Source organism: Halichoeres trimaculatus, unplaced genomic scaffold (assembly GCF_033239565.1).
Source record: "Halichoeres trimaculatus isolate MK-OKI-2021-1 unplaced genomic scaffold, fHalTri1.1 fHalTri1_scaffold_6, whole genome shotgun sequence".
Taxonomy (NCBI): Eukaryota; Metazoa; Chordata; class Actinopteri; order Labriformes; family Labridae; genus Halichoeres; species Halichoeres trimaculatus.
Window position 1 is genome coordinate 32,388,796 of NW_027437184.1, and position 16,032 is coordinate 32,404,827.

General features: G+C 42.3%; 1 protein-coding gene across 2 annotated transcripts in view; it reads left to right on the top strand.

Moving 5' to 3' along the window:
- The window catches only part of camkk1a (calcium/calmodulin-dependent protein kinase kinase 1, alpha a), a 168,450-nt gene that overhangs the window by 53,438 nt on the left and 98,980 nt on the right, over positions 1 to 16,032 (top strand). For both annotated transcript variants that reach the window (XM_074671644.1, XM_074671645.1), the window contains exon 2: positions 11,138 to 11,586. In XM_074671644.1, coding sequence (XP_074527745.1) covers positions 11,257 to 11,586 — 330 coding nt within the window. In that variant the 5' untranslated portion in view covers positions 11,138 to 11,256. The remainder of the gene's footprint in view (positions 1 to 11,137; positions 11,587 to 16,032) is intronic.

Genomic DNA, 16,032 nt, shown 5'->3' on the forward strand with positions numbered 1-16,032 from the left:
TCTGAAAACAAATGTACCTTCATCTGCATCAAGTCTCAGAGCTGCCAGATCTCTGCTGCTCCTCTGCATCCCACTTATATCAGGAAATTGTTAACACATGCATTAATCTCTGCTGCAGTGATGGAGCGATTGAACCCGTTTCTAGAGACTGATAATTACTGGTTTCAATGAGAATTTAAAAACATGACAGCTCCTCTTTGTCTTTGCTGGAATGAGTCAGAAGTCACACAATATATCCCCCCTCGCTGCAACAGTCAGAGGTTTTTCCTGTGCTCACAATTTACATAATTTGAATAACAGTTGACTGTAACATGCAAATGTGGGCAAATGATTATGGTGAAGTCTGCACATGTGGCGGTCACAGATTACATGTCACCCTGCATGAAAATCCATTATTTTTGTATCGATAGTAAATCTAGATAGTAAATACTTCTGTACTTATAGCTCAGTGTATAATTTCATCACCAGTACACTTGGCTGTAGGGTTACCATTCATCACACCTATGATACAGGTGACAAGGCTGCTCCTTCAACAACAAGGTTCAGTATTTCCTCATGTATTTGTTTACATCCGACATCTTTTTCATTCAATCTATGAACCAGTCTCCTACAACCACAAATCTAACATGAAACACTTTGTTTTAATCTGACATCACTAAAACTTTGGGTCAATAAGCAAGTATCAACATACTCTCAAATTCACTGAGATGATGCAAATTACAGGGGGGGGGGGGGGGGGGGGGGGGACTTCAGACCTGATCTAAATCAGTCTTTTTGAAGCACTTAACTTTATTTCATTCATTCAACCTTTAATTAATGTCGAGATGCCATTGAGAGCATGCACTCATTTACTATGACATTGAGAGTACATTGAAACAGTAATTTCAAAACAATAAATGAGCAAGAGACAAAATGTATGAGTTTGTATGTATGAACTGAGTACTTGAGGATAAGTGGAGCACAATTTAGAAACAGTTGCAGACAAACTGGTTCCTTATCATGTTTTGAAACTGTCTTGTGTTGATCACTCAACTTTAAGTGTTTGCTGTACAGTGTTCCTACTGTGGGCTGCACCAAAGCTGAAAAATGTTTCACCAATTTTACTGTTTACTCCAGAAACTTCATGAATGGTTCAGTCACTTGGCTAGTGGACACATTCAATAATGATGTGAGACATAATGGAAGATGTCCTGAGAGAGCTTTATAGATAAAAAGCAACCAAAGCCTGTTGTGCCTGACTGATAGAGTTAAGGCCCAGGCTGATAACACATTTTGCTGGGTGATATATCGTCCCACAATCATTGACGATAAATGATATAGTTGACAATATTATTTTGAGACTAAATTAATCACTAATATAAAATAATAGGTAACATTTTATTTTGATAGTCTGTCTGTTGACACTCAAAAAGCTATCAGCAGATAAGTAGTTGCATATCAACCGTGTGTCAGTTGATATGTTACAAGATTAGGAACAGACAAGCAAAATGCATTCATCTAACTATGAACAGATTATAAGGTGTATTTTCAATAGATATGCAGTTTCATATAAATAGTTCATCAGTTTTTATTTAACAAGACTTATCGATCTGTCAGTTGAAATTGTTACCACAGATAAGACAAAGTCAAGCTGCCTCTGGTTTCCCACATGGGATCTTTTCAGAAAACAGTTGTACAGTTGTTTTGGGGAAAAAATAAGAAGAAGTTTACTGAAATGTTGACATAATTTTGTGTGACTACTGAGTATGCTTTGGAATTCAAATAAATGATTCAGACTAGTAGAGTGTCAACTTACAAGAAGGAGTTGACACTCTACAGATAGTAGAATGTCAGTTAATAGCCTGTTTAAAGAAATAAGATAGTCGGGGACAATTTTTGTAAAATGTTGTAAAACCTTGAAATGCACCTTATAGTCTACTAATAGTTAGATAAATGTATGTTACTTGTCTGCTTAAAAATTTATGTTGAATATCGACCGATAGCTTGTTGAGTGTCAACAGACAGACTATCAAAATAATTGTTACCAAATAATGTATCATAATAATGCAATACACCCTTTCAAATTCAATTAACCTTTATTTCTCACGAGTATTTTTTACTATTGTAGGTGGGTTGAGTGGTCGTGTTTTAGGTGGGCATGTGAGGGCATGTTGGGCATGTTGTTGTTGCACACTGGCTCATGCATATTGATGGGCTCACCTCACTCATTCTGTCTGAAGCTGATATTTCTACACTGGGGCTGCGACGTTTCACTTCACAATCATTGTTTTCCTCCGAATTTCTACCACGTAGCCTGTGTTTCCCCTGACAAGCTCACGAGGTTCACATAGCTGCACTCTGCGTGCTCATGCTAGCCTGATGCTAGCAGCCCCACGTCCCAAAGATTTTGGATGACTGTCGAGAGGGTTCACTCCGCTCACTCTGCTACAGAACAAACGTTCCAGGTGACTCTTGACATCCAGGCTGTTTTAAAGGGGAGAGACAAGGAAAACAAACAGGCAAGAACGTGGTAAAATATATTAAGGACAGCAAAATTATTGAGTATGTTTCACTTATCATACAACTAATTGATTTGTTGACTATCGTCCCAGGCCTAAGCGAGGGCCAGCCTACTTTGTCATACAGGGTGCAGTGATGGGTTGAGGAACTGTACCCAGTAATGAATCTTTGAGTGGAGTGATAAATTGAGTGTGGTAGCTGCGGCATGCCTACAGATGACATCTCCAACACTGACAAAAAGTGGCTTCAATGATTTCAAGAAGTGAATTGATGTGAGATTTGAAGGTGAACTGTTGATCCAGCCAGATTGCTAGATATTCATACCGAGTACCTTTTTCTCTAGGGTGGCCTCCAGAGTTGTGATGTGTATAAAACTATCGGAGGATTTCTGGATCGGGTGAAAAGCATGAACTTAGTTTTCAGGTTGAGGAGAGCTTTTTGCAGTTAGTGAAGCTCTTGGTGCAGTATGTCAGCGGCTACCATATTTTCCGCACTACAAGGCGCTTCGGAATATAGGGCGCACCTTCAATGGCTGGCCTATTTGAAAACTGTTTTCCTATATAGGGCGCACCGCATTATAAGGCGCATAGAATAGAAGCTATAGTAGTGGCTGGGGTTGCGTTATGCATCCACTAGATGGAGCTGCGCTAAAGGGAATGTCAGCAAAACAGTCAATAAGTCAGTCAAACTCAGGCTACATCCACACGGAGCCGCACATTTTCCTATCCAACTATTTTCTGTGCCGTTTTCAAAAAAAGTGCGCTGTAAAGACGAAGCCGTTTCTGCCGTCCACAAAAGCCGTTTCCAGAGATCAGTTCAAATGCCAGACCTTTGGGGGGCGCTGTATTGCTCTAACAATAAACAAGAGAAGAAGCCCGGGCCAGCCTGTGAGCTAATGTTAGCACTTAGCAGAATTCCTCTTTACAGGTTCTTACTGCTTACCGCTGTTACTCCGGCGACGCCCCCTGACTACAGTAGCCATGATTAATCAATATCGATCCATATATAAGGCGAATCAGATTATAAGGCGCACTGTCGGCTTTTGAGAAAACTGAAGGCTTTTAGGTGCGCCTTATGGTGCGGAAAACACGGTAATTGTGCAGTGTTAGTAAAGCAGTACGGAACTGTGTCATCAGCATAGAGGTGCGTGTTACAGAGTGATAGAGCAGATGTAATCTCACTGATATAAAAGGTGAAGAGTACAGGGCCAAAAACTGAACCCTGAGGAACCCCCTTTGACAGAGTTATGGAGAGTGAACATTTCTCATACTCACACACTGTTGCCAGTTTGACAGGTAGTCATGAAACTATTTTTAAGACATGTCATCAAAGCCAACATCACTTAATCTATGCAGGAGAACAGTATGATCAGCAGTGTCGAACACTTTGGTGAGATTGACAAAATACTGTGTCAATACTGTGACAGTGGCAGACACAGTATTGTTAACAACTAACGTATGCTTGGCTCTGAAACCGGATTGGTGAGGGCTTGGGATACAGTTTAGTGAGAGGAATGATTTGAGCTGAGTATTGATCAAAGACTTCAGGATTTTCAGACAGGACAGTTGTAAGATTGATCAATGATCATTACAATTTCCATCACCACCTTTATAAAAAGGAACAACATGAGCTGTCTCAAAGCACAACTTCCCTGTGTTCATCTCAGATTCAGAAGTAGTTGAGACATCTGCATTCACATAAATCCACTTTATTTTTTGTTTGTCTGGTGGGCAGCGAGTGGTCCTGCTGGGTGTGTGTCTGTGTCTCAGTGGTAGATCTGCCTGTCCACATGTCCTCGGGCAACCCCAAACTGCTCGCAGTGGCATAACCAGCGTGTGTGACTGTGTGTGAATGGGATTAGCGAAGATCTGATGAGCTCTTTACACGGCAGCCTCTGCCATCAGTGTGTGACTGCAGTGTGAATGGGTGAATACGACACGGAGCAGAGAGGGTTTCTGAGCTGTCAGAAATTCAGTTCTTTGTCCCTGTGTGGATATTTTGCCTTGTACAAAGCAAAATACAGTCTCAGTATAACAAAGATACGTTTGTTAAATGTGTGCACAATGATAAAATAGTGTTGATGGAGTAAAATGATCAAAAGAAAAAGGTTCCTGTCCTGAAGTGGCCTCCAGGTTCAGGTTGAGCTGGAGCTGTCTGTTTGTTCAGCAGAGAGATTGAGGAAGGAAGGAAGGAAGGAAGGAGAGCTTAAAATGTTTACTTTGGCTCTCGCTGAATGTGTGATGTCAACCTTAAGGAAATCTATTGTTTTATGAGAATAAAATGTGAGAATCAAACGCCAATAAGACATTATTTGATTCACAAAGCTTTGGAAAAGAGTTAAATGCTCTACAAACTGTGCTGCAGAGCAAAAAAGCGCCTGTATTGTTTTTGTTTTTTTTTGTGAGTGTGTGTTTTGTTTTGTTTTTTGCGCACATTGAAGTGATCCATTATGCATTCATTAAAGGCAAAACAGGCTCTTCACTATTTAAATGAGTCTCATGACAAATAACAACTAATTCACTTCACTCCCCCTGAGTTTTCCTGACATACAGGTGATGATGTTGCTGAAACATCCAACCAACTGTTCAAATTTTACCCATTTATTTTCTGTGAGGTCACACCTGGTTTAAGTGATCAAAGGGTCACATGGTTTCCTCTCGTGGGAGAATCACAGAGATCTCCTTGAGTCAGCAGTTAATCCCAGACATCCAACGCCGAATAATACATAAATGAATAAATAGAAAAATAATCTTGTGTGGAAGTGTGAAATACTGCAGTTCCTTGAGTGTCCACTTGACGCTGGCTGAAACGGCAGAGAAACCCAAAAGGGACCTGCATTAAAATGCCTATTTCTACAGTTATAATTAAAAGTGTGCAGCCTGGTTCATTTTTTTTTTTAGAATATAGACAATTAACAATTAACAGTTTATGTGACTAAAAGTTTTGAAGTTGTGTTATTTGCAAGCGGCAACTTGCAGTGTAAGAATATGAGACAATGCGGAAGTGCTAAAACCTGATGTTTCTGGAGTTCACTTCCAATATGGCAGCTATCGCCGATTTGCTTCAGAAGTCTGTTTCAGAAACAGACCGTTGCTGTCTGGGAGACTACATCCATTAATTGTACAGTCTATGATTATTTGTGCATTTTTCCCTTGATCTATAGCATAGCTTAAGAGATTGACCCCCAATGCAGGGAGCAGAAAACATAGAGCAAGGAAAGACATCCAGCTAATAGACATGGTTAGATCAGTAAAGCTTGATCTTGTTTGTGTTTCCACAGCCAAATGTACCTCCTCTTGGTAGGTGGTGGGTAAACCATATGCAGATAGCCGCAACAGTTACATAACAGCATGATGTCATAGCACGTCACAGTGTACCCCGCTAATAAATCCAATGAAGAAGAAAAACATGACACAGTAAACAAAGAGCAACAATAAAGACATCCAGCAATTTGTCTTTTCTGCAACTGCCTTGTGGCTTTTGTTTCAGACAGGGGCGGCGCCATGGGTGGGTTCTGGGCCCACCCACTTTCTGGCTGGTCCACCTCAAACTTTTCTTTGAAAAAATTTTTATATTTTTGTTTGTTTTTTTCAAATGGTCTTAAAGAGGACTATTGGAAAATTTTGTCATTTTATGCTCCGTTTGTCATTGTTCGATGCCCTCATTATAAAATGAGCCAAGTTTGGTCATTTTAGCCTGTTGGTAAAAAAAAATTATTACTCATTCAGCCTCATGGTATACCGGTAAGACTAGAGAATGATTTTGGGAAAGACTGTAGATTTCTGTCTTTTATTTAACTGTGGTTAATGTTGCTGCTCGTACAGCTTAAAATACATGGAAAGTTGAGGCAGTAGAGCGCTACTCTATGGCTGATACCATTGAGAGCTATCGCCGTCTGATGCACTTACATTTTCTCAAATATAAAAGGAACAAACTGCAACCAAATCTGCTTTAAAGTATACATAGTAACAGTACTATATCTATATCAATTTAGTAATAGTTATTTACCAACTTTCATAATCTAAAGTGATACTCTGGGATGGAACAAGTTGGGTCCTATCAGAAGGTTTAGGGCAGAAATTACCCCTACAGCAGTGTTTTTGTGCAGCAGAAGCCCAGAGCGCACGCACCAAAGACCCCCTCCCTGCTCCTCTGCCAGTTTCCTCTGCACTCAGACTGGGCCATATTTTACTTGACCAAAAACACAAATAAATGGACTCCCACCGAAAAAATCTGATATCAGTCTGCATTCACGCTTTATTTGGAGAATTTTCAGCGCGTTACTTTCACACAAAAACACAGCTAAATAAGGCTCTAGTTCTCATCGTGTCGTAAAACGGCACTACCTCCGCTGCAGAGCCACAGCTGGCAAAGAGGCACTCACCGCTTAGTGTATCAGTCTGCACGCGTGCAGCATGTCAGATATAAACAAGGCCAGTAGTCTGCCAGGACGGAGAGACACAATGAGAACTAGAGCCTTATTTAGTGGTGTTTTTGTGTGAAAGTAACGCGCTGAAAATTCTCTAAATTTGATTTAATTTTGATTTATTTATTTAGACGGGTTAGCCCCTTAAGATGGACCATCTCATTTTTAAGGTTTGAATGCGGACCCATATCAGATTTTTTGGTGGGAGTCCGTTTATTTGTGTTTTTGGTCAAGTAAGATATGGCCCCGTCTGAGTGCAGAGGAAACCAGCAGAGGAGCAGGGAGGGGGTGTTTGGTGCGAGCGCTCTGGGCTTCTGCTGCACAAAAACTCTGCTGTAGGGGTAATTTCTGCCCTAAACCTTGTGATAGGACACAACTTGATCCATCCTGATGTATCACTTTAAGGCCCACCCAAAATTGAAATCCGGGCTCTGTCCCTGGTTTCAGAGAAGGCTGTGTGCCACCAGGAGAAATACAGCAGCAGCTGTTGCACAGGAAGTGAGGATTCTTTCGCCCAATCAACGGTCTGCAGTGTTTCTAGCTCCACCTTCTGGGGTCAGATCAGTTTAGTCTGGCATCCCAACAGAAGGGTCCCAAAAAGTGAGATGGTATGGTTCGGTTATTGCGTGATCTGTCCCAGGATTAGTCAGCACATAGACAAACCAAACTGAACTGCTTGATGGAAACAGGGCTATAGAAACCTTTAGTGTGTGTTTCATACCTTCTGTGATCGGAGCGTCTGATGAACAGACTGATGCTGTTGTAGCTGGGGTAGTAACACCTTGCTATCATACTCGAGGTCTGTGGGTTTAGGAGCCTGAAGCAGTGTGACCCGCCTGGACCAAGTGGAGCAGTGGTTATTTCTGAATATGAAGCTCTACCTTCCTGACACACTTCAGGAATAGCATGAGATGGCCCATTTACTGACCACCTGTGCTCTATCATTAACAGAGACAACTTTCTGTGTGTTTGGATTCAGTCTGTATCGCCTGATGTGACATAAACACACCCAGGAGGCTCCTCTGGGGAGACAACAGCTTCCACAGTTATATCTCTTGATTCCCACTGGTACCTGTTACATTGATGCTTTTTTAAGGATATGAGATTAAAGTGGCCTTTCCTCTTGATTGCTGTTCACAGGCCCACTTTGCATTTCAGTGCTCTTTCATCTGCAGAACAAAACATGAACCAGATGTAATAGACTGCTTTGATATTCCCTCTTTGTCAAATTCTCCCTCGACTTGATTTTCATTGTAGATGAAAGAGAAAAAGTACAAAAAAAACAATCCCACTAAATGTCGGGGTATGTAAACACACAAACTGCGTTTACACCTCACCTTTAGGTTTCTGTATGTGTGTGTTTTTCAGTGTGTGTCACTCTCACATGCGTCTGATGAAGACGTGGGGGGCCAGGGCCAAAGGCAGAACGCTTAATTAACTCTGCTGCTTTTGAGCTCAGCTCTATCAGAGGGACATTTATTTCAATTATGAGCACATGTTTACTGTAGATAATCTGACCCACCGCAGCACCCACACAGAGCAGAGGTGGCATTTCAACACAGTGTTACAGCTTGATTAAACCTCAGCCTCAGCAAGACTGTTGGTCAGAAACAGCTTTCAGAGATCTTTAATTAAACACAAAGGTTTACGTCAAGAGGAGGTGAAACAGTGCGCTGTTTAAACATGGACACTGTTTAAAACACAAACTGACAAGGACATCACTAATGGTTTTTATTAAGTGGATTTGAAGTTAATTAGTGATTAATTTGGGTCTTTAATGTTATGCTGAATGATACGTGTTGCTGTTTATCATATCCTCCTGAGACCCAAGATTTTGTCTGGTGTGCATTTTTTTTTTGTTTCTCCCTGCTATTTGGAATCACTGACAGGGGTGGGCGATATGACCTAAAATTTATATCACGGTATTTTCCCTTCATATTGGGATAACAGTATTATATCGCAGTTTTCCAACATGAAATAAGGGAAGCCTTTTCAAAACGTGATCCTGGTTATATAGGGCTCTAATTTTGTGGCGCAGCGCAGGGGGCGCAAGCCTGGTGCACCCTGCGCAGTGCTAATTTCGTGCGACGCACCGCCATGCGCTGCCAATATGACAATTTGGTAGACCGTCAGGGGGAGGTGTCGGCATATTCATGTTGGCGAAGTGACAATTTTGTGCCAAAAACAGCGCAGAAAGTGTGCTGAAAGCTCACCAGCTCCAACCTGGTCTATTCTCGGCACAAAGTGGAGTGCACCCTCCGCAGCTGTAATTTGGTGACAGGCGCACATGTGCGCACATGTCAACAAAGCCTCAAAGGCAGGTTTCCAGAGTGTCAGGCACATTTTAATGTAATAAACAATCACAGCAATCACTATTTAATATAACCGTCTGAACCAGCAGATACATTTATATCTATATTAACTGTCCCGTCACATCTGATGTCAGATTAAAGCCGTTTGTCATAATGGAAAGTTAACCTGACGACAGCTGGAAGTTTGATGCACATCTTACAATTAAACAATAAACAGCCTTAACATCTGATACTGAGTATATATCTGGTTCTCTCATTTCATTTAATTCAAAGAAAAGAGGGAGAGAAAAGACGAAGTAAAAAGAGACAAAATAAATGTGTGTCACTCAGGATTTACCCGTGATTTCCCATATTTCTCTGTTTTAGTCTTTATTTTTAATGTGATCTAGAAAGATGGAGTACATTATTGTAAGGAGGATGAGGCGGAGACACTGGGAGAGTATACAGTATATCACCAAAGGTTCTGCTATTTGGTGATGACAAACCAGGAGTGCAGGTGGATCAAAAGTATTCTGAATGGATAAGCCAGCTGTGTAACTGTCTCTTCATTTTGTACTCCTATTAATGACAAAGGAACAGATCAAATCTGTCCCGGGAGCTGGCCCACACGGTGACGCGCGTCGTGTCCTCCAATGCGCCCCGCTGTCCGTTTTCCTGCTGCAGGGACAGCGGCTTCTACCGTCTCCGCCACCAGCACTGTTTCCGCGGTGCTGGAGATCGGTCAGACCAATCAGACCCTGCGCCTCGGCCGCAGGGCATTTAAAGGCGAGGAGAGGCGCTCATTTGATTGGTGAAAACAGCGCTCAGCTGTGTTAAACCCACTCATGGCTTTTCTCCTTCCTCTCTGCCATTTGTGCGGGGGGAGGCGTGGCTCTGCGCTCCTCTGCGCCTCTCTTGGTACTGCAGGAAACTTGCAAAGTGTGCCGGTCACGCCATGTCCGCCCTGCAAATGCCGGCGCAGGGCAGGTGTGCCTGCGCTTGCTCCTGGTCTACGAAAGTCGAGCCCATTGTGTTAAAGTGTTCACATCCTACCTAGCAGGTGGAAAATGTTAAATACCATGATAAAAAAAGCCCTTTGCCCACAATGTGCTTTTGGAAGAGCAGCTTGTCCAATTTCAAGCTCAAAATGACTGTACTGGTGAGCAAACTGGGTCTGAGGAATGAAGAATACTTACAGAAAAAAAATGACCTTTTGCTTTTATTTAAAAAAGGTGAACAATTAACCTATAACATTTTGGATGCCAGTACATTTTTTAAATCAATATTACTAGTTGCATGAGTTTTCCTAAATTTACGTTCTGTATGCCCCCTGGCAGCTATAAAAAAAATCTATAAATCAGTCACACCGTTGTGTAAGCTGCAGGGTCCAAAGAGTGAGAAAAAAGTAGCTGCTTTTAGTCTAGGAAGTACGGTAACCAACACTGACACATCACAGCTCCATAAACTTTGAGGTTGAGGTTTACCCAGAAGTCTTTGCTAATTGGTCACACACTATGACATCGAGCTCTGTTTGCTTTTCTTGTGAGGTTCCTGCTGACATCAGTCTGATCAGCTGCACCTGTATGCTTAGCTTGCAGGTCTGTCAGGCACAAGGTGCACGTACAGTTACTTAACTTCCCAGCTCAGCTGTCTTACAGTTTGTTTGTTTATTTCATTATTTATTTATTTATTTTTAATGAATTGGGATTTCAGTTGCGCAGTGATTTTGATATTTTCAAGCAGTGGCAGCAGTGCACCTGAGTACGGTTTGCCTTAAAGAACAAAATAGCATGTTTGACTCTGACAGGGCTGGTGGTGAGTATTTGTAGAAAACAGTGCTGCACAGAAACTGTCTCTGAAGATAAAAGTGATCATCTCCCTGTATCTGACCGAGCTCGTACTCTCTGTTCTTGTCTTCCAGCTCTGGTAGGACCCTGATCGTGTCAGCCCCAGGCTGGCCCGGGTCACGTTGATGCTGCTGGTTCCTGTCCAGTACTCTCCTCGCCACCTGCTCCTGCTCCGCCCACCTCCACACCAGCCATGGCTATGAGCAGTGACCCTGTCTGTGAGAGGCTGGGCCCCGACTCTGACACGCAGTCCAGCAGTCTCACAGACACACTCGCAGCCATGACGACCAAAGACCCGGACGGCTCGGCGACAAATGGCGTGAAGAATGGCGGGGGTCAAAGGGACGGGGTTCATGGCAGGAGGACTCATCCGCTGCGGCCTCACATGACCGGGAGGAAACTGTCCCTGCAGGAGAAAGGCACTTATGTGTCCGGCTCTGGAGGAGGATACACACACGTCTCCCCTCGAGTGGCTCGCAGGCCCACTGTGGAATCTAAACGTGTGTCCATTTCAGACTCACAGGTGAGGGTTCGATTCTTTTACATTGACAGATCTTAAAAATGGAAAAGTGCCACAGAATATTTTCTGCTAAAGTGGGAGATGAACATATTTTACAGACGAACATCAGATTATGTGTCCTTGAATGTTGACTGTGAGTGGAGCATTTGGCTGCTGAATCTCTGCAGTCGGGTGACAGGTGGTATCATAGCGGGGAGTGAAACACAAACTGAGAGAAAGCAGCTCCATTGTGTTCATAAAAGCAGTGGTCACTAAAAACGAAGCTCAATATCTCTTCATGATTGACAAAGAAAGGAGAGTAGACGGCGTGTGCAACATGAAAGGAAGGAGGAAGCGTGAGCAGGTGTTTAGCACTCATCAGGGGGACATGCTGAGCAGAAACAGCCTCAGTGCGTTAATAAGCTGTAGTCACATATGTGCCGCAGGATTCTGAACGTGGTCAGGTGGGTGTTGTGCTAAAGTTGTTATTGAGTTTGTTCAAATCAGCTGAATCACCCGGCAGAGCTGACCCCCTCTGTGGCTCAGATCCTGCTCCAGGACACTGTGTCTTTAATGAGTGACAGCCTTAACATTCTCAGCCTTACAACAGCCCTTTAAACCGTTTCACCACACGGATGTGAGACGCATACCGCGCTGCTCTGTGATGCTAAATAAACCATCAAAGAAGGAGGGATGGGGGTGACAACACAATTAGTCATAATCATGAGGAACAGTTTCTTGTTTTTCTGTGTGTTTGCCTGTTTGTTTGCATAAATAGAAAAAATCGGCGACATTTAATGCCTTTCCTTTGGTATTTGACTCAGTACATTCAGACTGTTCAGCCTGTCATCTTTGATTCCAGGCCCGGTGGAGGGATTCCTCTTGTAGCTTGTTTTTGCTTTTTCTTAAATTGCTCAGCTGTAAAATGTGCAGCTCAAAGCATCAACTGTGTGCTTTATCTGGAGCTTTTTTAGAGCGCGTAATGTAGGACAGCAGGACTTCCGCAAGAATATTTCTGTCTGCAGTCAGCTCCTCAAAGACTTAGGGCTCTAATTTTGTAGACCAGGCGCAAGCGCAGGCGCACCTGCCCTGCGCCGGCCTTCGCAGCGCGGACAGGGTGTAACCAGCACACTTTGGAAGTTTCCTGCAGTGCCAAGAGAGGCACAGTCAAGGCGCAGAGAAGCGCAGAGAAGCGCATCCATGCCTCCCTCCGCTGCACCGCTAGGCCGTCTGCGCCCCAATGTTGACACATCTTTAAACAGAGATGAGGCAAATGTCTCATCTTAAACATTGTTGCTATTATCACCATTTTTTATTCTTGGTGAGGTGGCTTTTGACACTGTCAAACTAAAACTAAACAAGTATTTATGCCTATTTGTTGGCAAAAATACTCTTTACTGGTCCAGAAAAATGCTTTAGATCAAGATACTGAAAGACAAAAATGAATATGTGAAGTGCCTTTAAAGTAATGGTGCATGGATCACAATTTTCTGGCCGATCACCAATCACTGATCTTTAAAAAGCCTGACCAGCCAATACAGATTTGGGCAGATACCGATTTTTATTTTTTATAACTGACTTTCAATGTTCATCCTTCAATGTTCCAATTTTATTTTATTGAAAATCATTGAACAATACCTGTAAAAAATAAAATCTTTATTTCTAATTTCAACAACCAATAAAGTATCCTGAGTTTTAGGTCTCAGTGCAAAAAGCAACAATGGCTGGCTGTCAGACCTTCCCAGAGGTAAATAAGATCAGTTTCATATGTAAGGATGGGCCGATCACTGATCCCCCAAAATTAAGGAAATCAGCACCGATCGATCGGTGCATGTCTACTTAAAAGAGCTCAAAAATCTACCAATGTGAAAAAATATGTGATGCAAAACATTAAATTAGTTTTTCTGATTCCATTGGCAGAATTTTTTTCACTTCTTACGAGCGAATAGTATCATTTTTTTTGTTTGGTATTTGATATCTATATTTGTATTTTTTTAATATATTTTCCGTGTATTATATATACCGATTTTCAGAGCAGTAGAATAGAATAGAATAGAATAGAATAGAATAGAATAGAAAATACTTGATTTATCCCCGAGGGGAAATTCAGGAGTCACAGCAGCAATCAATAAAACAAAAGTAAGAAAGAGTATAGAAAGTGCAAAAAGGTCCATAAGAAAATGGATGATGACATCCCGTCCACCACTCGTCCACCACTCTCCAGCCCAGCCAGTCTCCACCTCCACAGGGTCCAGGACTGAGCCTCCCCAGCAGTCTGTTCAGTCTCTGTCTCCTGGATCCTGTCTGCCCACAGCAGGCGAAGCTCCTCCAATGTGGCGCCAGCGTCCGATGTCAGCTCCGTCAGCCACGTCCATGAACAGCACGATGCCGCTGGGTTAGCACGGCTAGCTCGTCCATCCCACTGGAGATAGATCCCACGTTCCCAACAACTATGGATGGAAGGACAGGTCCATGTCATCACCTCCCAGCTCACACCTGAGAACCAGCACGTCCTCACCTCCTCCTCCTCAGCTCGAGGGAAATCATCAAGCCTTACACGGATATATTAACACATATATATAATATATATTTTACGTGGTGTCAAACAACACCAAGTTGCGCCAACTTCTGGTGAGGAGAACTTACTCAACACAAGATTTTTTTGCCTTTGTATCAGCTGTCTTCACGTGTACAGATACCTTGAAAAAAGCCCAATACCAGATACCCATTACTGAATACTCCTTTAAAAAGTAACTTAGTTACTTTACTGATTACTCAATTTTAAAAGTAACTAAGTTAGATAACAAGTTATTTTAGTAGTTACATTCAGCAGCTGCTGACAACACCTGCAGCTGCATGACTTGGCAAAATTGTGTGATTGTGATTAAAATGATTAATGATATGAGTCTACATGTTTTGTTTTAAAGGAATAGGCAGAGATTTGGGGTAGTTGTGAAATGTAAACTTTCCAGTTAAAAACAAAAATAATATATTTAATCCTTCTAAATTTAAAAGTACAACCAAAGAAAGTTTTTACAGTTTTTTTTGGTGCACTAAATGCTTTGTTGTAGTCTAGTTTGGTATCAGTTTTGTTTTTTGTTAAAGCTGTAGTCTGTTGATCCTCTATTTGTAATACTATAAGCAACAATAAATGCTGCTCGAGTGTGGGCTCTCATAACCCTCGGTACCCTGCTTTTGGGGCACCCCAGTCTAAAAAAGTCTGGGCAAGGCCCTGCTTACCACCGGGTGCCTCGTAGCTTACGTTATGTTGCTGTGCTCCTCAGGGGATGGATTTGTGTCAAACGGAGGGCTCAGCTCTTGGAATAGAGGGAGTTACAGTGAAAGACGGGACTCACCTTTCAAAAAGTCAAACAACATCTCAAGCGTTTATGGCCGCAGTGCACTGATCCCTCTCAAATAGACTCTGAATTGTTTCAGTAAAGGATCTTAAGCAAACTGGCAGTACAGGGTGAACAACAAACCTAAGTCATCTTTAGCTGACACAAACTCAAAACAGTGACTGTATTTCCAGATGGAAACACACATCTCTCTTTCCTTCTATTGTTGTTTATGTCTGTGTTGCTGGCTGCTTTTACACTTGTGCTGTCCTCACGTTGAAAAGATGCAAGAAAAAAGCAGATATATTTTTTTCAATAAGAAAAATGAAAAAAAAAATGGTAAACCACAGTTACTTGGATAAGTAACTTTGATCTGATTACTAGTTTGGAAAAAGTAACATGTTAGATTAGTTATTACAGAAAAAAGTGCTCAAATTAGAATAATGCGTTACTGGCAACAAAATCCTGAATCCATCAATAGAAGATTTACTTGAAATCTTGGAATTTAAATCATATAAACAAAAGATACCAGCAGCTGGAATTGATCTCTTAGGACAGAGCTCTGAGCTTCATTAGAGTGTTGGAGACCTTTAACCTCATGTTTAATGTGAAACATGAGAGACTTCTATCATCAGGCTCTCAGCAAGAAACTGTAAAAATGCACATTTGCTGAAACTCTGAATTATTCCTGGAACCGTACATGTGGATGCAGCTATAGATTGTTTGTGAAAGCACTCAGCATCATGGTTGAGGAAGCAAACCTGCAGCTGTAAGTATACATGCTGCTGTTTGTGCTAACCCCTGACAGCTTCAGAGAATCCTGCAGCAGCGGGCGACTCCTCAAGTCTCCCCCTCCATTTTCTCCCGACTTTTCTCCTTCCAGAGACAACATTAAAAATTCATGACATGTGCCAGGATGTGGAACCCCTGTGCGCCGCCGCCACAGACCGGCAGACCTGTCACTGTGTCCTTCCTATCTGCAAACCGAGCTCCATCACTGAGCCATAAAAAGGAGTCATGTTGATGCTACAGCTACAGAATGACACAGCAGACAGAGAGGGAGAGACGTTTCCAACCACACAAACACCAGCTCTGACTGACATTCAGAGCCGTCTGGATATAGAAGCAGTTA